This window comes from Ochotona curzoniae, unplaced genomic scaffold (genome assembly GCF_017591425.1).
Source record: "Ochotona curzoniae isolate NIBS_2020 unplaced genomic scaffold, NIBS_Ocur_1.0 scaffold_2587, whole genome shotgun sequence".
Classification (NCBI taxonomy): Eukaryota; Metazoa; Chordata; class Mammalia; order Lagomorpha; family Ochotonidae; genus Ochotona; species Ochotona curzoniae.
In genome coordinates, this window is record NW_024467096.1 from 26,963,073 (window position 1) to 26,984,944 (window position 21,872).

Consider the following 21,872-nt stretch of genomic DNA (forward strand, 5'->3'; position numbering starts at 1 on the left):
GGTGAGGAAGTTGGGTAACATGCTAATATGTGTGATATTTGGGGCGCATTTTAAAGCATTTTAGATTTATTTTTTAAAATTTATTTATTTGAAAGGTAAAGGACCAAGGACAAAGAGAGACATACACACAGAGGCAGAAAGAGAAAAAGAAAGAAGTGGGGAGATACGTGTCTTTCATTCATTGATTCACAACAGCCAGGAGAGGGCCACGGCAGTCAGGAGCCTGGAGCTCCATCTGGGTCTCCCATGTGGCTGGCAAAGACCCAGCTACTTGAGTCATCACCAGCTGCCCGCCAGGCGCTGCCTCAGCAGGAAGTTGGAACTGGGAGAGGAGGCTTGGATCCACACAATGTCGGAGGCGCAAGTGATGTCTTAACCACACCAAACTGCTGCCCTGAGCAATGTTTCAAACAAAAAAAAAAATAAAGATTTTGATAAGCAATGGTTTTGTGGTGTCCTAGTTTAAGGAGATGATAATAAAAATTGAGGTAATCATGTAAAAGTACCTAAGTCAATTGCATGACTCGGGCTATGCCATATGATGTACGGACCAGGGCATTTTATTGACTGTTCTCTCTTTTGATGATGCTTCACAATGTGTAAGCAGGCCCAATCTACACTATCTCTACTCTAAATGTGTCCTTTAAAAAAAAAAGATTTATTTAGTTCAATTGGAAAGACAGTAAAAGAGAGAGAGAGAGAGAGATGTCAGAACTGGGCTGATCTGAATGATCTGAAGCCAGGAACCAGGAAATTCTTCTGAGTTGTCCACATGGGTGCAGGGGTCCAACCACTTGGGCCATCCTCCACTGCTTTCCCAAGCCATCAGCAGGGAGCTGGATCAGAAGTGGGGCAGTCAGGACTTGAATCGGTGCCCATATGAGATGCCAGCACTGTAAGTGGAGGCTTAGCTTGCTACACCACCAGGCCAGCTCCTAAAGCTCTCCTCTTATCTCCAATCCGCTGCTAAATGCCACTCCAGGCCCCCAGCATCTCTCATCTGGACTACCACATAAACCATCTCATAGATCTCGGTGTCAATATAGGAGCTGGTGGGGGAACAATTCTTCAAATATAGATTCCTTCATATCATTTCCATTTATAAAGCATCTAATTCTAGAATATCTGAAATCCTTACAGTGCTCTACTGGTCCCTCACCCATCTCTTGCACTGAGCCTCTGTTCCCTCCCTTACACGCCCCCCACCCTTCTGCCCCCTCTTCTGAGCCTGCGTGTCCTGGGCATCCCAGCACTTCATACTTCTTCTCTGAGTCTCCAAGAGTCCTGCTCAGTGTCTCCTCCCAGCCAAGGCATTGTCTCCTCTTTCGGATGCTGACAATCTCCTCCAGGAGTCTCACTCCCTCCCCTCCTAGCTTCAAACCACCCCTGGCCACAGGTGTCACATACCCCATTCAATTGGTTTTGCCCACTGAGTCCCAGAGCAGCGGAGTGGAGAGGTACAGGTCCTGAGTATTAGGCCCAGCCTCAGGGCCCTCGGCTCCCAGCTGCGCTTCCCACAGGCAAAGCGCCTGGCTCCCTCTCTCCAGCTGCTTTCAGAATGACAGTGGTACCTCACAGAGATGTCTTGAGCTCGAAGTGCACAGCAAGCATTCAATGTGCATTGCTAAGACTCTCCCTTCTGTACTTTCCTTACATTCTATCTTCCCACTACTGAGCAGGCAAAGGCAAGAAAAAGCTCTGGTCTCGCCCACACCCATCTGCTTTTGCCCAACGTGGGCCAGGAAAGTTTGTTGAATGAATGAAACCTTGGAAAGGTATTTAAGAACCGAGTGGTGAGAAGGCCTGTATCTTAACTAGATCTCCTTTTTGAAAACTCAGACCCACAGAGGGAGGACCTAGGGTGACTGGGGTTTCTTCATCACTTCTTAGTTTCGCTTTGTGTGCTGCTCAAAAGAAACTGCATTGCATGGACACTGTAAATATGGGAACTACTGGCAAACCAGAGGAATGCAATCATGACATAAAGTTGCGCTGGTCCTCTATAAAACTGAGCTTGGTGCTGCTGACTGAAGAGAGAAGGCTGGTTCTAGGTTTATGAGTTTGGGTGTTGTTTGGCTTGCTTTGGTTTGTTTTTTGGCATTAGTTCTAACATGTATGCTCTTCGAAATGTGTAATCAAAATCCAGGAGAGGGCCCTGTGTGATAGCCTAGTGGTTAAATCCCCACTTTACAGGTTCCTAGACCTATATAGGTGCCAGTTCGTGTCCTGGATGTTCAATTTTCCATCCAGCTCCCTACTTGTGACCTGGAAAAGCAGCTGAAGATAACCCAAAGCCTTGGGATCCTGCCCCCGCGTGGGAGACCTGGAAGAAGCTCCTGGCTCTTGGCTTTAGATGGCTCAGCTCTGGCCATTGCAGTCACTTGGGGAGTGAACCAGTGGATGGAAGATCTTTCTCTCTGTCTCTCCTCCTGTCTGTATACCTGTTTTTCCCATAAAAATAAATAAATTTATTTTTAAAAATCCAGGAGGAAACTTTTAAGCCTATAAGGTGAAATGTCCAATTATTTTGCACATTAACTGAAAGCAAGTAATTTTGCCCAAATTGTAATCTCTGACATTGTTTCTAATTACCCATAAAGATCAGCTTTTAATTACATGACAATCACACACAAATACGCATCTTCTCAAATTTAAACTAGAAACATCATTGGTATTTGTCCTTCATAAAAAAAAAATGCCTTTATCACTTCTTGGCCATTTGGCTAAGATCAAGTGTAAAAAAATGCCTTTCTCTAACTTAGAACAGGAAGCGAGCTTTCTCCTAGCCATCCCAACACCAGTTCTGACTTTTTGCTTATTTCACTTCTGTGGGTTAAATTGAAATTATTACAGCTGGTGTCCAGTTTCGGTGGTTTAAGCTGCTGCTTGCGGTGCTGGCATCTCTGATCAGAATGCCAGCTCCAGTCCCCACAGCATTGTTTCTAACCTAGCTCACTGATAATGTGCCCAGGAAGGAGAGAAAGATGACCCGAGGGCCTGGGCTACTGCCATTCAAGACCCCAGTGTTTCAGCCTCCCGGCTCCAGCTGGCTCAGGCCCAGCACATGTGGTTGCTTATACGTGTGAAACAGAAGATAGAAGATTTTTCACTTTGTAATGCTGAGTAGGGTAGAGGTTGTCTGATGTGAAATTAAAATCCAATGTCAAACCTTCACCCTCTAGTTCTAGCATGCAGTTAGAATTTTCTGTGACTCACAGTTGACTTTCCACCGTGGAGAGATCCGTCCCTGTTTGTCCATTTATTTAATCATTTGGATTGGAATCCTGGACTTTGGTTGTTTGTAACTTGTTAAAATAGCTTGTTTTGATGCTAAAATTACCCCCAGCTTTAGCCCTGAGGAGATCCTTCAAGCTCCCACCGGTTCCATAACTTTCTGAGTGCTTCCTTCTTCTGGCACAGCAGGCTTCTCTCCTAACGCACCTGCCTGTTCCCCTCTACCCCCGCCCTCCCGCCCCGGAACCCGCCTCTCCAAGGAGCTGTGGAAAAGGGCTGCGCTTCCTGCCACAGGAGAAAAGGATTTAGAAACCGGCCTGAGTGCTCAGTGCACTACTGGAGCAACAGGGATTTCTTTCATGGCCTCTCAGCTGGAATTTACACCACAGGACAAATCTGGCTCTGGAAGAGAGGGGTTTTAATCTCTCTCAAGACCATCACCGCTTTGTGCCAAATGATCCATGTGCCCTGAACAGAGCCTCACCCCAACGGAACAATTCGAGTCTGCTGTCTGACAGCATCAGTGAGGAAGCTCTCCGTCCACCTGGCGTGCAATGCAGGCCGCTGTCCTGCAGGGCCCGCTGCACCACGCACCGCGCCAGCGCCCGCTTCAGCCTGGGCGCCTGCAACACTTGGCAAGGACTGGCGCTAGGGGCACGTCAGCTCTCCGACTTCCTCCCGACGCAGTCCGCGATTGGCTCCTGGGCATATAAGAAACAAGCCAAGGAGCCGCTTGCCGCTGGCAGAAACTTGCCGAAGGTGCTCGGTGGCGTCACCCCTTCCCCCTGGTGGACCTGCGGGCCTGCCGAGTCCGGGGAGGATGAGGTCGTCCTGCGTGCTGCTCGCCGCGCTGGTGGCCCTGGCCGCCTACTACGTCTACATCCCGTTGCCCGGCGCCGTGTCCGACCCCTGGAAGCTGATGCTGCTGGACGCGACTTTTCGAGGCGCACAGCAAGTGGTGAGGACGCAGCCGGGCGCTGCTTCGCTCCTGGTCCTCTCGGGAGGTATTCCAAGGGGAACAGCCTTCCGACCTCGATCCGCGGGGGACGCAGGTTTCCCGAGCGCGCGGCGAGGTGGGCGCATTCTCAGGTGGTTCTACTGGGAATGTACAGGAGAAATTGCTGGCCGCGGGCTGGATATGTGTGGCGCCGGCAATAGTGATTGGGAAAGTGAAGTTCTAGGTTAACCTTCCTCCTAAGCAGCCCCCCCTCTTCCTTGGTTTGCAACGTCTAAAACGAATCCATCTTTAAGCCTTCCCCTCGTTTTCGTTCTCCGGTAGGGGCCGGCAGAGAGTGAGTTAAACCGTGTTTAGAGCCTGATTCCGGGGAAAACAGCCACTTAGAAGCAGACGGGGCGCGGGCGGGCCGGCCCCCACGGCCCTGGACTGCTTCTCGCGGGGGCAGCAGGCAGGACTCTATTGGGCTCCAGAGGGTCCTCGTGGGTCGTGCAGTTCACGCGTGGCACCTCTGCTCCCAACCCAGAAAGGAGGCCGGGAGGCTAGGATGGCAAGAAACGTGGCAGTAACTGCCGCCCTACTTCGCTGGATGTGTGCTCTTGGTCTGCCCTGCAGCACCTACTTTTTTTTTTTTCTGTCCTTGGCTGGCAAGGAGATAACCTCTACCTGAACCTTAACCTGGAAGGATCTCGTTTCCCTGTTTTGTATCGCGGTGTGTGCCTCCCTCCAGAGACCAGACACTGTAACTGTTGCAAGCTTATTCCACTGCATAAGGCATGATTTTGAATGTCAGAGAATCTCAAATGTAAATTACACTCTGCAGCCAGGGCCCAGGCTTAATTGTACAAGTATTTCTGAGCGGTATGCTCTATCAGAAAACTCAATAACCTCCTTCCAAAGCCACTTTCTCTCCCCCTTCCCCTCAACCTTGGGCTTTCATCCCGGGTTATTTTTGTGAAGTCCTTCTTTGAAGAATGACGGCTAGAGAACGGAAGAAACATCATGATTTGCGTAGAGGGTGACTATTCATTGTCCCTGTCCACTCACGCTCTGTGTAAGATTCCACAGTGTGGAGGCTGCCTTCGCGGTGCCGCGAGACCCCAATCTAGGATATTGTGGCATGTTTGCAATCTGGATTTGTTTTTTTCTAAATCCATCCACCTTCTCCGCTTCCAAGGTTACTTTTTCTCTCCGAGGACAAGTGTGTGAAGCAGCAGATGTCCTTCTTGCCTCCAGCTTGCTATGCTCTTGACAACAATGGTGGGACGATGGCTGGTCCCTTCTACAGATCTGGTACCCAGGAAGCCTTAACACAGGAGGTTCTGCCTTCCCTTTCTCCCCCACCCCAGGCATTATGTAAGTGGGAAGAACCATCACCCTGCACAGATTATAGGCAACAATAATGTTTGAGCAGGTGCATGGGGAGGGCCTTGCACAGTATCAGGGTGCTTCAGTGAGTCTGTAGGGAAATGGAATTAGAAGATAAACTTATTTTTATGCAGAAAATATAGGTAGCCATGTGTGGTGGTTGCATATATGTGGATGGTCAGAGGGTAGGTGAGGGAACAGGTGTCCCTACGTAACAGTGGCTCGGGAATAGGCTCTCACCACCTCTTCTGAACTGAAAAACATCTCAAAGGCCAATAAGATCATTCAAACAGATGAAAACATAGTCTAGGCAGGCATACATGTTAGCACTTCTCCTGTTCCCAAGTCTTCCCTGTGGAAGGGGACAAACTCCCTGGGGAGATTGTTGTGACATTTAGTGATGTAGTTCAATGTTCTTATTCTGAAAGTTGTTCCCAAGAGTCCCTGTGGGCTAGGGATGGGGGGTGGTGGAGGGGAATCTGTAGAACCACCCAATTTTGTGGAAACAACACACTAAATGAAATACAATTTGTATCGTTGAAGTATTGTGCCCTAATTATTGTAGTCTACATCGACCGGTTCATTTACAAAAGCAACTGAAGCTATCAGAGATTAAGTGTTGGCCCACTTCCTAGCACAGCAGCACCTGCCTGCTTCAAGCAGTGTGAATGCTAATTGATTGTGCTGTCCTTGGCAAATGCCTCCGCTAACCCTCCTTATCTCCTCTGTCTGGTGCAGAGTCAGATTATCAGGATTATGTCCATTGCCCCCTCTCCATTTTTTTTTTCCTAGTATTACCTGAGAGGAAGGCTTTTAGCATCTGTAATGTGTCTCAAACACAGCAGCCTCGTAGGAAACTCCTAGGAAGTGTTCATCAAAATCCTGATGCCTGGGTCATACTTTGTATCAAACTTACTCCAGATCCCTGGGACATGAGTATTTTTAGCAGTGCTTTTAGGAAATCTCCCGTGGCTGATTTTCAATTGCAGCAAAACCTGGGCACCACTGATGGTTCAGAACAGAATGCATTGTTGTTGTGGATAATGTATTCTGCTTAAATTGCCCAGGTTATATTGCATACACGTTCCTGGGAACCGGCCCCTTTGCATCAGTGGGGATTAGTTTCTGAGATTAGTCCGTTGCTTCTGTGGCTGTAAGAGTCTAAGAGGGATGAAAGAGGAGCTGGGCAGAATGTCTGCACTGCAGCCAGACAGCCTCAGACTGGAGCTGTGGGCAGGCACAGATGGAAGAAGGGCCGAGAAGGGAGAGAGGATTGCTTTAGATAAGACTGGATAGCAGGAGACTAGAGGGACACAAGGAGACGTGGACGTTGAAGATTGTTTTCAAGCAGCAAGGATCAAGCAAACAAACAGAAGGACAATCCCAGGGCAGCAGCTGGTGGCACTACGAAGTGTACATTGCTGAGGACTTGAACCTCAGAACTACTGCCGTTTGAGGGCAGTTTGGCAACAGCCATCAGCAGCTTTAGACTCGGGAATCCCTGTGGAGGGAGTTTCTTGTAAGTGCTCTAGGTAAAGCTGTGGCTGCACCGAAGGGAACATTTTACAGGATTGAAAGCGTTGTTTGCTCATCCCACAGTGCTGTCATTTATGGGAAACGTGAGGCCTCATTCACTGGCCTCTTCATTGCGATCTGCCGCCAGGTCACAAGGAATCTTGGATCTTTGATTTTAATATCTGTGTATTTCCCAATAAGCATGTAATCAGGAGAAACTTTGTGTGTGTGCCCAAGAATAAGTTTCCTCCTGCTAAAGTGCAATTAATCTGCCTTTGCATACCAATGTGATATATATTTTATTAGTTAAATTTTCTCTGGAAGTCAATTACTGATTGTAGGTATGGTTGTCACAGTGTTCATGCTTGATTGCTTAGACTTAAAGCAGACTTTATGAGTGTTTGGGGAAGACTCTAAAAGGACCTAAAAGAAACCATAATCTAGTGGGATGCAGAAGACATGTTAATGCACAACTATAATAACAAAAACAAAAAAAAGCTAGGCTGCAGAACAGGTGTTTAGCCTTGATCGTTAGCTGCCTGCATCCCACATTCCAGGGCCCGTGCTGGGTTCCTGGCTGTGGCTCATGATGCCAGTGCAAACCCTGGGGAGCAGCAGTGATGCCTCAAGTGATCCAAACCCACACTCTTGGTTCTCACCCACCCCTAGCCTTTCCACAGTGAATCGGCAGATGGGAGCTGTCTGCCTCTGCTTTTCAAACCAGAAAAGGTGTCACAGAAGGTGACACAGAAGAGCTGCCAGTTACAAAAGCCATGGGAAGAAGGAACCGTGTATGAGTGAAGGGTTGATAGAGACATAGTCACTCACAGGTAATCATGGTGTCTAGGGAGTTTAGGGCAGGTGTCTGACTTGTTTTGCCTTGACTTTTTTCCTGACTTGCCAGTGCTTCCACTCTAATCTTTTCAGTGACTTAAGGTTAAGGAGTGGTTGTTACCACTGGCTTTTGTGCAGAAGGTTCCCCTATTGTGTGTGGAAGACAGTGCTTTTAGAGTAGTTGGACAAGGTTTTTCATCCTATTACACGTCCCCAGGCTTGTTGGGATTTAATGTGAACTCAGCTGAATTTTTGTGCATGAGGTGCTTTTGAGCGGTGTGGGTGTGGTTTAAGTGACAGCTCAGCTGGGAACCCTGTGGAACACCAGCGTACTAAGCTTTTTCATAATAGCTTTGAACTGGAATATTTACTAAGTGTCGGGCAAAATTAGCTGTATTAAAATGAATAAGTATTCTCTAACCCTGCCAGACTTTTGATGATGTGTACTTCTTCATGGAAGTTAAAAATTTTGCCAACCACAAATACATGTTGGCTGAATTGATGGGATTTTCCTTAAAAGCAAGGCAGCACACAGCTTAAAGAGTAACTTCAGGGTCAGTGCTTAATCAGCAGTTGTTTTGATGAGGGGAGAAGTCTGTCAATCACGGCAGACAGCAACTACGAAGCATTAAGGTCAGTTTGATTCAAGTGCCAAGTGCATGAGACTGTTGTCTAACTTACAGTTTTCTTTTTTTTTCCCCTACAAAGACATACCCTGAGCAAAGACATACCATCATTATGATTTTATCTTAGTGCACCTCTATTTCTGACATCCTGAGCTTGTTATGAAGGCATTTCTGTGAAGTGTCAAAGTGCAGTTGATCACTCAAATCTTTCTGTGAACAATCACTTTTATTTTTATTTATCTGAAAGGGAGAGAAGGGGAAGAGAGAAACAGAAGGAGAGAAATCTGCAGTCTGCTAGTTTAGCAGCCAAATGTCCACAACGGTGAGGGCTGGGTTAGTCAGAAGCCAGAGCCAGGCAATCAGTCAAGGTATCCCACATCTGCTGCTCCCCAGATTGCACGTTAGTAGGAAGCTAGAATCTGGAGCAGAGCTGGTACTTGAACATCCTAAGTGATACCTTAATTGTGATGCTAAACATCTGTTGCCACTTCTTTTTAACTAGCAGTTACTGGCCTTTACTTCCTAATGAAACAATGTGGGAGGTATAATTTATTTTCTCCTTCATTTTATGCTACCAGCAATGAGAAAAGGTAATTGAATTTTCAAGTGACGAACCTGGCCCTCTTCCATGCCTAATCCAGGATGTCACATTGTAAAATTTTAACAATCTATCTTTCAGTGTTTCCAAAATAAAATTAAAACCCTACCATCCGGAAGTCATCACCTGTTCATTAAATATTGACAGATCCAGATGCAGGAAGCTGATAAAAGAGAACTGAATAAACGGGTAATGTGACAAGCTTCCATTTGAGTAAGAGGAGATAAGCCTCCAACAGTGACACACTGTGCTCATGATTGATGGAAGTCAGGTTAGGAGACGGGCATTTATGCAATGCTGTAAGAGCTAGGAAAAGGACAGCTAAAGTAGACTGTACACTGGAGAATACTTGCTTCACACTGGTGTCTGATCTGAGTTATCATAGTTGAATGTTTACAGTAAAAGCAACACCTGTGGAACATGTCATGGCATTTGCTTTGTCGGATGTTATGCTTTACCTGGCCTGCATTCATTAAGTCCCTACTTTAATACCGTCAGGCACATGTGTCTTTTTTAGAGCACACACACAGAGACAGACAGAGAAAGAGATATCTTTCATCTGCTGGGTCACTCTCCATTACAGCTAGCGTTGGCCCAGGCTGAGGCCAGCGGCCAGGAGCTTAATCCAAGGCTCTCATGAGATTGGGAGCCCACACCATCACTTGCTGCCTTCTGGGATGTAATCTGTAGGAAGCTGGAATTTGAAGCAGAGCCAGGGTTTAAACCCAACCACACTGATATGAAATGCAGGCATTCCAGGTGATGACGTCAGCCCTGTGCCAAAGCCCTTGACACAGTTTTTTATCTTTCTTATGTGACAAAGGAGAGAATTGCAATGTAAATGAAAGCTTGTAAGAACTGGAGCCTCTATTCAATTCCAATCTGTCTAAGTGTCAGAGTTTAATCAGTGTGCTAGATTGCCTTTCAGTAGGAACCAGCCAAGTACAAGAGGCTAGGCGGGAGAAAGATGTTAAGGGATGTGCTGAAAGAGACAGCAGCAAAAATGTTCATGGAGGCGCTTGTGTTGTGGTACTGCACATTAAGCTGCCACCTGTGATGCCAGCCATGTAAGTACTACTTGGAGTAAAGGCTGCCCAGTTTCCTAACCACTTCCCTACGAAAGTGGCAGGCAAAACAGTGGAAGTTGGCTCAAGTACTCCAAGAGAGGATGGCAGGGGCTCCTGCTTTGGCCTGACCTAGCCTTGGCCATTGTAGCCATTTAGGTTGTGAGGCAGCAGATGGAAGATCTTTCTCTGTCTCTCCCTCTATCATAAATATCTATCTATCCCTCAGAATAAATAGATTTTTTAAAAAGATTTCTTTATATTTATTGGAAATGCAGATTTACAGAGAGGAGGAAATACAGAGAGAAAGATCTTCTGTCTGCTGATTATCTTCCCAAGGGGCCGCATGGCTGGAGCTGAGCCAATCTGAAGCCAGGAGCTTCTTCCGAGTCTCTCATATGGGTGCAGGGTCCCAAAGCCTTGGGCCATCCTTGGCTGCTTTCCCAAGCCACAAGCAGGGAGCTGGATGGGAAGTGGAGCAGCTGGGGCATATGAGATTCCAGTGCATGCTGAGCCATTATACCAAGTACATAAATGCATACATTTAACAGAAAAGTTTATTTTGGTGCAAAAAATGTTTGAAACCCATTCCCAGTTTTTTCATAACGTGTATTTTGTATTTGTGATGGTTCTAATAGAACAGGCTGGCAGAGTTGGGAAATAAAAGTAGTTTAGACTGGCTGGAGTTTAAAGTTCAAAGGTTGAAGAGAAAGGTAGAAAGAAAGCACTGATCCAGTAATGGAGGGCTCTATGGTAAGGAAGGAGCCGTGGGAACATCTGTAGTGGGGAAGCCATGTGATCTGCCAGTGTTGAAGGGCAGTCTCAGGAGCCGTGAAAAGACCCAGATTTAAAGAAGTGAAAAGTGGCTCCTATTACACGTGAGATCCAGAGAGCAGGATGCAGAGGGCTGGGCTGGCAATGGGGTCTGGTTGTGGATGGCAAAGGGGCAGTGGGGAAAGCAGTGGACGCAGGGAACCCCTGGGGCACAAGTTGGCAGGAAGAAGAGGGCAACCTAAAGAAAAATGAGGCCAGCATTTACTGTACCATACGTTTACATAGCCCTTTAGTGTTTGTGAATGGTTTCACTTATCTCAATGAATTTCATAGTAAATAACTGGTGGGCATTGCTATTTCCATTTGTTAGCTGAGGAGACTTAAGGGTGAGGACAGATTGGTGGCATCCTCAGGATCCCATGATGAGTTTTCTTGGTGAAGCAGGGACTGGGGTGAAAATTTCTGGGCTTTTCTTTGCATGTGCTCGCTGCTGGGCGTTGCTGGGAAAATGCTTCTAAGTCCCTTGACCTTTTCTGAGTTTTCACAGTTACTCTGAGTCAGTCCTTCTCAGCCTTTTTCATGTCAAAGGGAGGATTCAATTTCTACAGTATACTAGGAAGGTATGGGATTTAATTTGGAAAGAAACTGTATGGACTTGAATGATAGACCCACAAGGTTTATGAAGAGAATTATGCAAGTGATCACAGTGCAAATGCTGATAATTTTTGAAAAGTTATTAAAATGTGAAGTTTCTGCCTGTGTAACACCTCAGTATCTGGGGTGCCCTACCTGCAATCCATTGATTGTATGCCTATTGGGGAGCTCCCCTCTCTACAGATTTTTCTTGTTAGAAGTGCATGCTGTTGCCATAATTACTGCTATTAAACACAAGATGCCACATTATATATAAGTAGTAGTTAAATCATTTGTTATCCAAACCAGGACATTGTTGAGAATGACAGGAGACACTCTTAATCAGCTTTCCAGAAGAACAGCTACTTTCCTTCTTCTATATTTAGATATTATTTTTTTTGAAAGGCAGATACACAGACACACATGGAGAGATCTTCTGTCTGTTGATTCACTTCCAAATAGACACAACAGCCAACAGCCGGGACTGGGCCAGGCCCAAGTCAGGAGTCTGAAATGCCATATGGATGCCTTGCATGGGTCCCCAGGCACATTAGCAGGGATGAGAACCGGAGTAGTCGAGACCCCAGTTGGTGCTCATATAGGCTGCTGACCTCATCGGGGCAGCTTAACTCACTGCACCACAATGTCGTACCTCCCCGCTTTTCCTTTTCTTCCTTTCCTTTCCTCCCTCCCTCCTTTCCTTCTTCCCTTCCTTCTTTCCTTTATTCTTGCTTTTAGGACCAGAATTATTCCCAGACTAACCTGCGTAGTTGCCCAGGCTGCATTATTTTAGCAGCAGGCTTTCAGCACAATCAAGTCAGAGTTGTCAAAGGCTCCCTGGGCCTGAGTCGGGAGTGTCCTGATCTGAGCTAGCGCTCCAGGAGCCACTCTGTCATCCCCACCTTGACTTGATTTTCTCTGCAGAAAGAAATATTCAGTTCTTTGCCCGGCACCCTGTGCTGACCCCAACCCCACCATGTCTGATACTTCATTCTTGTCCCCTCCACCTTGCCTGTCCTCCTGCCCTTTGACTTTGGCCAACCTTCCTCGGGTCTTCCAGTGGCAACTCAAACATCATCTTTGGTAGAGACTTTGGCATCCCCTCCCCCAAGCAACAAACAGCATTCCTTTATCTCTCTACCCTCCGCTAGCCTTTTGCATTTCTTTTATGGCCATTATGTTTCTTCTTTTCTTTTTTAATGTTTTTAAGGGAATGGAATGTTTAAAACTTTTTTTCATTATATACTTTAAAAATTCTTCATTTAAAGTGAATACCTTTCACATATTTCACAATACAGTTTTAGGAGTTTAGTAATATCCCATTTCTTTCCTCCTGACTTCCTTATTTCTTTCTTTTCTTTTTTTCTTAAAGTTTTACTGCTTTTAGGGAGATCTAAGGCACTGTGTACGAGTCTCTGCCCCCTCTTGAGGCATGGGTTCAAATCCCATTCACACAAGGCCATCCGATTTTAATGTCTGTTTTGTCTGTTTTCTCACTATTTGGTTTTGCTTTTTTATAGAAAGAAATTATTTTATTTTTTATCTGAAAAGCGAGATATAGAGAGATCTTCTATCCACTGGATCACTTCCTAAAATGGCCAGAGCTGAGTAAATTTGAAACTAGTGCCAGGAGTTTCTGCTGGGTCTCCCACGTGGGTGCAGGGTCCCAAGGACTTGAGCCTTCATCTTCCGTTGCTTTCCCAGGACACAAACAGTGAGCCAGATCAGAAATGGGGCAGCTGCCACAGAAACTGTCTCCCATTGAGGATGTTGATGCCACGGGATGAAGGATTAGTCTTCTGTTGCACCGGGCAGGCCCCTGCTTTTTCTTGAATCCCATATCAAAATAGTAACTACTTCCCCCAAGTCCATCCAGCTTTGGGTCTCTATTTTCATTCAAGAAGTATGTTTCCAGGGCTTAATTTTAGATATATGATCTATTTTCACTTCATATGTGTGTGTTTTGAGGTGGGAGTCCAAATTTTTCTATTTTCTTGGTGTTTATTTAAAGATTCCCACTATGTAATCATAGGATTCCGCACTGATTATAATGTCTCTCTTTTCGTTTATGATTGATGTATTTTTTTTGTTTTGTTTGGAGATCATTCATGATAAAGAAGATAGAAAGGGAACAGGAATCGTGGCTGTGCTTGCTGTGGTGTCTGTGTGGCTCCATCCGTCTCCAGGGGCAGGCCTAGTGCTCCCACGTGCTTCTCTCCTGGAACGAAGCCACAGATGGCTTCTTGTTGCCCTTGGTAACTTCTAGTTTTTTACAGGCCTCACTGGTTTTTTTTTTTTTTTTTTTCCGGCTTCCTCATAATGCTTTTGTACAGACTTATGCTTGTTTTGGAATTTGGAATGAATTAAGGACCTGTTTGCAGCTAAGTATCATTTAGAATCAAAAGCCTTCTTCTTAAACAATGACTGGCATATTTGCACATTCATCTGATGCCATTCTCTTTCCTTTCCTTTTGAATAGGCTACCAGAGAATATCCCATGAGAAACTATGTAACAAACTGCCTTCTAAGCTGCCTGTCCAATAATACTGTCCTTGCCCTGAGACTGAATTGCTTTGCTCTCTCTTTTTAAATTTTGTATCTTTTTAAATTTTGATCTTCCACTCAACTGATTCACTCCCCAGAGAGTCTCAATAAGCCAGGAGTGGGTCACCCCAATGCTAGGAGCCTGGAACTCCAGCCAGGTCTACAATAAGTCCTAAGCAATTGAGCCATTTCCCACTGCCTTTAAAGACACATCAACAGCAGGCTGGATCAGAAGTGGAACAGCCAGAACTTGAGCCAGTGCTCTGACATGGGATGCCAGCATGGCAGGTGGTAATTTAGCCCACTATACCACAGTGCCAGTCCCATGAGTTGTCTTTGAACTTCTTGGTGTACTTTTGGAAAGTGCAGTTGTTTGCCTTGCTGTCTTGGTTTGCACGTTAGTTCTAAGTTAGGATCATTTTGCCCCACCGGGTTTCAGTCGCTTCCATCGCCCAGCACAGTTCTTCTTTCTCTTGAGAAGCAGGAGCCACAGTAACCCATGCTTCCTTGGCTTTCGTGGCAGTGCAAATCAATTCTGTTTTTAATGGGATCAGAGTGCTGGCAGGTCTCTGCATAATATGTATCCACCTACCACAACTACCCAGGAAAACAGTAGGATGGATGTCTTGCTTTTACACAAAGGAAATAGAGGCTCTGGTAGAGTGAAGCTGACAACGCACCTGCTAGCAGAGCCGGTTGTGAGCCAGCTCTACTGCATGCAGAGCCCGTTCAGCCAGAGCCAGCAGTCTTTTGTCAGATTCTTTGTGTCCTTCCCTCCCCGCCCACCTGCCCCCACCCCGGAACTCATTTGTTCTCTTCCTGTGAGTCATATTAGGAATGCATCATACCAACAGATTGTTCATATCATGTATGTACACATTCTAATTCTGAAAGATCATAATATGGATGAAAGCCAAAATAAATGTTATAGAGTTCATTTAAGTAAAAAGACCACATGATGCATCAGGCAGCACTCAGAACTGGAGGAGGCTTCGAGAGCTCTACCCTGCTGCATGGACAGTGAGCTGTTGCAGATCAACCTGACTGGAGAGAATTCTTAGCTGGTGACAGCTAGATGTAAGCCTTACATGGCTGTGGTCAAGTGGAAAGTTTTCCGTTAGGGACAGTTAGTGGTTTTTTATTGCTTCCACTTCAGATTCATTTTGCTATTTGTGCTGAATTGAGTTTTGGTATGCTTAGGAGCTCCAGGTGCAGGGACCACCTCATACTAACAGTGTCTTTATTTGCTTTAATGATATAATACGGTACACATTGCAAAGGATTCTCTCATTGAATAATTTCGAGAACTACTGAGTTTAGTAAGGTAATTAGAATTTCCTCCTTATCTAAAACATTCTAGAATTCCTACTACGCTCCTATTCAGAGAATTTTTGTCAAATCTCAAATTCAGTTGATTATAGGTCTCCTGTTTCACAAAATACTTCATGAAGCTGATGGAATATTAGCAAATTTGGTGGAATGTTCCCATTAAGAGCGTGGAACATGAGATCAAGGAGACTGAACTATTCCAGCTGTGTGACTTTGAACCGATAATTTAACCTGGGAATTTGTTTCCTGATGCAGCAAAATGGTTATAATACCTAGTCCATCCATTTATTATTAATAGTTCAAGCAATCATGTGCATGCATGCAGTTTCCTTGCCATTCTGTCCTCTTCATCAAACATTAGGTAATACATAAAGCAATCTGGAGCAATATCTGGCACATGGGAACATTCAGCCCATACCTAATTTTTTAGCAGTTATCTACAGTACTTAAATATATTGCCTTTTATTCTTTTATTTCACCATTTTTAGATCTGCTTATTTGAAAGGAAGAGTTACATAGAGGGAAGAAAAGACAGAGAAATCTTCCACCTACTTGGCCAAATGGCCACGTTTGCCTGGGTTGGGCCAGGTAGAAGTCAGAAGTTTAGAACTCCACCCAGGTGTCCCACACAGATGGCAGGGACTCGACTCCTTGAATCATCCTCTACTGCCTTCCCAGGTGTATTAACAGGGATCTGGATCAGAAGTGGTGCAAGCCAGTGGACTCAAACCAGTGCTGAAATAGGATGCCAGAGTCACAGGTGTCTGCTTCACCTGCTGTACCACGACATCACGACACCATTTTCATTGTTACTGTTAACATATTACTACTGTTCAGTTTGTGGCTTTCTATATAGGAGTAGAACTTATTAACAAGGACTGCCATTGGTTATGGTGATAAAGTATAAATTCCAACTTTATCGGCAGGTGTTGTGCAACAAACAGGTTAATAAGCCACTGCCTACAGTGCAGGCATCCCATATGGGTACTATTTCAAGTCCTGGCTGCTTCACTTCCAATTCAGTTCCCTGCTGATAACACCTGGAAAAGCTGCGGAGGGTAGCCCGAGTCCTATGGCTCCTATACTTATGTGGGAGACTCGGATGAAGTTCCTGGCTTCAGCCATTTGGAGTGGGCAGTTGGAGTGAACCGGTAAATGAAAGCATGCAGGCTTTCTCTTCTTTCTCTCTCTGTAACTCTGCCTTTCTAATAAATAAAATAAATTTCTAAAATAAATGGGGCTTTAGTACTTCCAGCTGTGTGACCAGTTGAACAAGTTATTTGACCTCTGTAAGTGTAGGTTTCCTTATCTGTGAGGGTGGAGATAATAACCAAAGCTTGTTGGAATGAATGAATGTGATTGTTCTATGCTTTTCCTAAATTCACCCATCTTCATAAATCCCTGAGAGGTAACAAGTACTATTGTGATTCTGACTTTATAAAGGAAAAGATTGAGACACAGAGGGTGAGCTGAATAGCTGCCCAAGTCACATAGGTAGTAAGTGGTAGAACCAGGATTCTAATCTATGTCATCTGTACGCGTTTAATGCTGTGGAAGCTGGAGAAATTACATGTCTCCTTGACAATCACTGTGTCGTATCAAAAACTGCCACAGGGCTTTGCCAACCTGTCAATTTGGTTTAGAATTTTTGGTGTTACCTGAAAAGTGAAATTAGACCTCAGACGTTTGAAGTGAAATTAGTGATGGGACATTTTGTTACAAAAATTAAAAGTGGTTTGCTTGACTTCTGTGTGAAGGTGGTGAAGAAGTCTTAAATGCATGAGGGTTGATCTTTTCTCCAACAAAGGACTCAAGATTGTCTCAGATGACTGCTGTCTTTGCAGCCCAGAGATCTGGTGTGTGTGTGTGTGTGTGTGTGTGTGTGTGTGTGTGTGTGTGTGTGTGTGTAAGAAGAGCCTACTTGGACTTCTGCAATTGTTAAAAGCATGTCTTCCATTAACTACCATAATAGTGAAGTTCACCACAGACTGTATTGTGTATTAACTGGGCAATTATGTGCTAGGCACTGACGTAGAGCAACTCCCAAGTTAAAAGAGCTCACAAAACTTGCCCAGAGCTAGAATCCAGTGCCAGCAAGTGTGGAAGTTGTTGGGTGAACATGGCAAGTCAGTGATCTTGGGAAATATGTGAAAACCCATGTGGAAGCAGTGTTGAATGTCAGAGTTGTCAGGAGGAACTAAGGCCAACAAAGGAGGTGAAACAGCAAGGGAACACAGAGGAAACCAGGAAATGCTGTGAAACCCAGAAAGCGCACTGCCAGAGGACACTGACCTTGCACTGAGGAGGTACCAAGAAAAGGAGGACCCAAGTGGGCCGTTAGCCATGCCCCTGATGGAGCCTGCAGTGTCTCCACCCAGAGCCTGTCTGTGGGCATGATTTCAAAGGTGGCTGCCAGAAGTCAGGCTTTCACTGTGACAGTGTTGACACTGAGCTATTATTTCTGGTAGGAGATAGTCAAAATAGGTTTTATAAATTGTGATTAGAACTTGAGGTGACATTACTAATGTACTATACAGTGCAACCATGTATATGCATGTGTACACACACACGTATATTCAGAAATAAAAGTAAAGAAACTCTCATTAAATTTCCGAATATCTACCTTTAAATTTATGTTGCTTGGTTCATTTATGTGGAAACATATTTTTACATTCTTGACTCCTTTTAAATATATATATATAGATAGATAGACATATTTTATTGGAAAGGCAGATGTAAAGGGAGAAAGAGAGGCAGAGAGAAAGATCTTCTATTTACTGGTTCACTCGCCAAATGGCCGCAACAACTGGAGTTGAGCCGATCTGATGGCAGGAGTCAGCAGCTTCCTCCAGGTCTCCCACACAGGTAAAGGGATCTAAGGACTTAGGTCAGCCTCCACTCCCTTACTAAGCCATAAGCAGGGAGCTGAATGGGAAGTGGAGCAGCCAGGACGTGAACTGGCGCCCATTTGGGATCCTGGTGCTTGCAAGGTGAGGATTTAGCCATTGAGCCATCACACTGCCCCCGATGCCTGGCATCCTGCTATTGCACGCCCAGGGAGCAGGCCTCCCACATGGATGACCCAGGACCTGGCTGCGGCCTTACCTGAACCTTGATGTGGTGGGGATTTGAGGAGTGAGCCAGCAGATGGAAGATCTCTCCATGTATGTCCACCTTTCAGACAAAATGAAAAAGAAGGGCATTTTTTATTGAAAAAATACACGTATTGTACTTTTGCCAAGGATAGTAGGTTATCGTTTTATACAATACTGTATGTACCAGAAGCTGCAGAAGCAGCTCCTAACCCAAACCAATGACTTGTCAGTCAGATTGCTCACAGAGCCAAACAAAAATGGCCTGCTTTTACTTGATTAAGTGAAGCTGTGCCCTTGATGGTTTTAGGTCTACAGAAAGAATCTGTTGGTAGTGATTTTCAATTGCTCTAAACATGTTGACACTAAGTTTTCTGTCTCTGCAAAAGCACATTTTGGCGCAAACCATAGAATAAATGCTCTAAAACTTCTCTAAACACATTTGGATGCTATTGGCCGTTGACTGACTTCTCAGTAGCTCTCTCCTGCCCTTGACACATCCTCTTCCTGTTTAAGTCTGCTTGTGGGTTTCATAGAGGGGCTGACAACCACAGGTAGTGTTTTTAGGTTCTGTACCCCCTTGAGAACCAAGACAATCATGCAGCATACTTAACAGATCGTTGACATTCTAGAAATTTGAGTGGTCACTGTCCTGGTCAGACCATATCTAAAGGGAGGCTGCAGAAGGTTGTAGAAGAGGAGCACATTGTGAGCATGTTTGACCATTGGCACCCTGACCAGTGCATTGACTCGTTGGGAGGAGGATGGAGATGGGAAGACATTATGTCATTATAGGCCGTTGGGTAAGGCAGCTCTGATGCTATTTAGAGTGAAGACTCTTGCAGGATCCAGTTGTGTGTAAGTAGTTACTGGGAAGAAGAAAATCATGTCTCCTGCTCATACCTCAACACAGCTCCTCTTGTGCAAGCTGAATGTTTGTTCATCATGTTATTGGACACACCACTGTAAACTCAGTGCAACATGACACAGAGCGGGGAAAGCTCTCTCTACTGGGAAATGTAGCTACAGTGCAGATTGGTTCCTGTGCTTTCGTAAGCATGTCAAGATCCGGGTTTACTTTTGGGGTGCTTTTATTAACAGTAAAATTGTACTTGAACGTGCAGTGCTAACTATGACAACTCTATGCACAATTCCTTTTCCAAGTGTCAGCGTATTTTCAGCAGACACTGATCAGTTACCCAGAATGTGTCATACACACACACACACTTCCTCCCAGTGGAGAAAGTTCCTTGTATGTTTGATGAACATGGGCAGAAGAAGCCAGATGTAACACTGGCTGGGCTGAGTCTGAAAAGGTGACAAAAAGATCAATCAGACAGCAGGGACATCCTGGGAAGAGAAAGCAGCAGGTTCAGAAGTCTGCAGTGGAGATGGGACGCACACAGAGAGCTACTTCTGACAAGTTCCTGGGAGAATGAAATGAGAACTCGAAGGAAATCTTTTCCTAACTGAACCTTGGGGATATCAACCTGTCTTGTACTGTTAAGATCTAGTTCTCTTAGATGTGGTCATTTTTGGTAAGCTAATAATAGAATCGTGAAAGCATACAACCAGTGTGTGATTTGTTTTAACCATAAGTACTGTTTGGTGAAATAAAGTTGAAATGACTTGCTAAAAATCTCTGCAGCTAGCATTTTGGCATACAGCAAGTTAAGCCTGCTGCCTGCAGCATCAGTATCCCATGTATCATGCACCTGCTCAAGTCCTAGCTGCTCCTCTTCTGACCCAGCTCCCTGCTAATGGGCCTGAGGAAGAAAAAGGCGATGAGCAGAGTCCTTGCGTTGCTGCAACCCCTGTGGGAGTCCTGGATGGAGTTCCAGGTGTCTGGCATCAGCCTGGCCCAGCTCTAGCTACTGCAGCCATTTGGGCAATGATTAGTGGATGGAAGATGTCTTTCTTCTGTACTCTCTGTCACTCTGCCTTTCAAAGAAATAAATAAATCTGTTAAAAATATATATATCATTTTTACAAATCTGCATGGTGTTGAAGAACCTAGATGTTTTCTGCTTTTGTAATTTCTGCCTTAATTGCTTTGCTGGGGGCTGTGTGAACTCCAGGCCTGACAGGACACCTGGCAGGTCACGTAGGCAGAGCACTCCTCAGAAAGGAGGTACCAAGTGTTTGATAAGACCCATTACTCTATAGCTCATCAGTTTGTACCTTTTGAAAGTTGCTTGCTTCAAATCCACCAATAGAAGCCTGCCAACTTGCTCTTCTTGAAAGTAAACAGTTAAAACTGACCAATCATGGCTGTTTAATTATATGGAATTGTCCTGAAATGAATAAGAACCCTGTGCTGTTGAACCTTGCTCTCTTTCTGCCCCTCTCCATCCACCCCCACCCCCGCCCCAGCCCTGCTGTTCTGGGGGTGAGGATGGCTGGGAGACCTAGGTTAACCTGAATAAACCGCCTTTATGCCTTAGCACCAACTTCAGACTCGATTTTCTGGGGATCTCAAAATCCGGCACAGTATCACTCCAATTTGGGTAACTAAATAATACGATGGAAATTGACTTTTTTTGTTGTTTTGTTCCAGTTGTTTTTTGTTTCAACACAAACGTTGAGTCAGTCCAGCTCATTGTTCCTGTCATGTATTACTTCTGAAAGAAGTTTGAAACAAACACTCCAGTTGTTGGCAATGATGGTGCTTTATTTAATACAAAACCTACTTGTGTGTTCAACCATGGGGCGGGCGTATGGTTAGGGAACTTGACCTCTTGTTTTAAGTATGCAATGTAGTTTTTCTTTCAGCCTGCTTCCTCCCTGCTCTCCTCCTCCATCCTGCTCTTTCCTACCCGTCTATTCCAGATCTTTCATCTTGCCAAAGGCAATTGTCTGCTTTCTTCAGTTACTTCTAAGTAATGTTGTCTTCCCTTCCTGGCTAGAAGAGGGCTGCTCTGTGGATTCCCCAGTGTGTACCCACTTGCTAAAAGTACCTGGCACAAAACAAACACACACTTGCTGAGTAAGTAAATGCATGAGTGGTCAAAAAGCCCCTGGACAGTTTGTACAGTACGGAGGGTTTGGTGATAACCCTGACAGGAGTCATTCCTGTATATCCCCCTTTTCAAAAACTACATGCATTGGTAGGCTCAACCAGGCAAACTGCTTACTTTGACCACGAATTGCTGATTTTTTTTCCCCCTGGAATAGCCTAAGCAAAGCTGCCTGCTACTTTATCAGGCATGAACTCATAAGCAACAATGAAAAGAAGCAGCAGCAGAAAATCTGTATATTCCTTCACTCTGTGATTTTGTAAAAGGTAGTATACTAGACTTAAAAGTT

General features: G+C 45.1%; 1 protein-coding gene across 2 annotated transcripts in view; it reads left to right on the plus strand.

Moving 5' to 3' along the window:
- The first annotated feature begins 3,942 nt into the window (after positions 1–3,942).
- Positions 3,943–21,872, plus strand: part of NCEH1 (neutral cholesterol ester hydrolase 1) — a 70,055-nt gene continuing 52,125 nt past the window's right edge. For both annotated transcript variants that reach the window (XM_041003122.1, XM_041003123.1), the window contains exon 1: positions 3,943–4,192. In XM_041003122.1, coding sequence (XP_040859056.1) covers positions 4,055–4,192 — 138 coding nt within the window. In that variant the 5' untranslated portion in view covers positions 3,943–4,054. The remainder of the gene's footprint in view (positions 4,193–21,872) is intronic.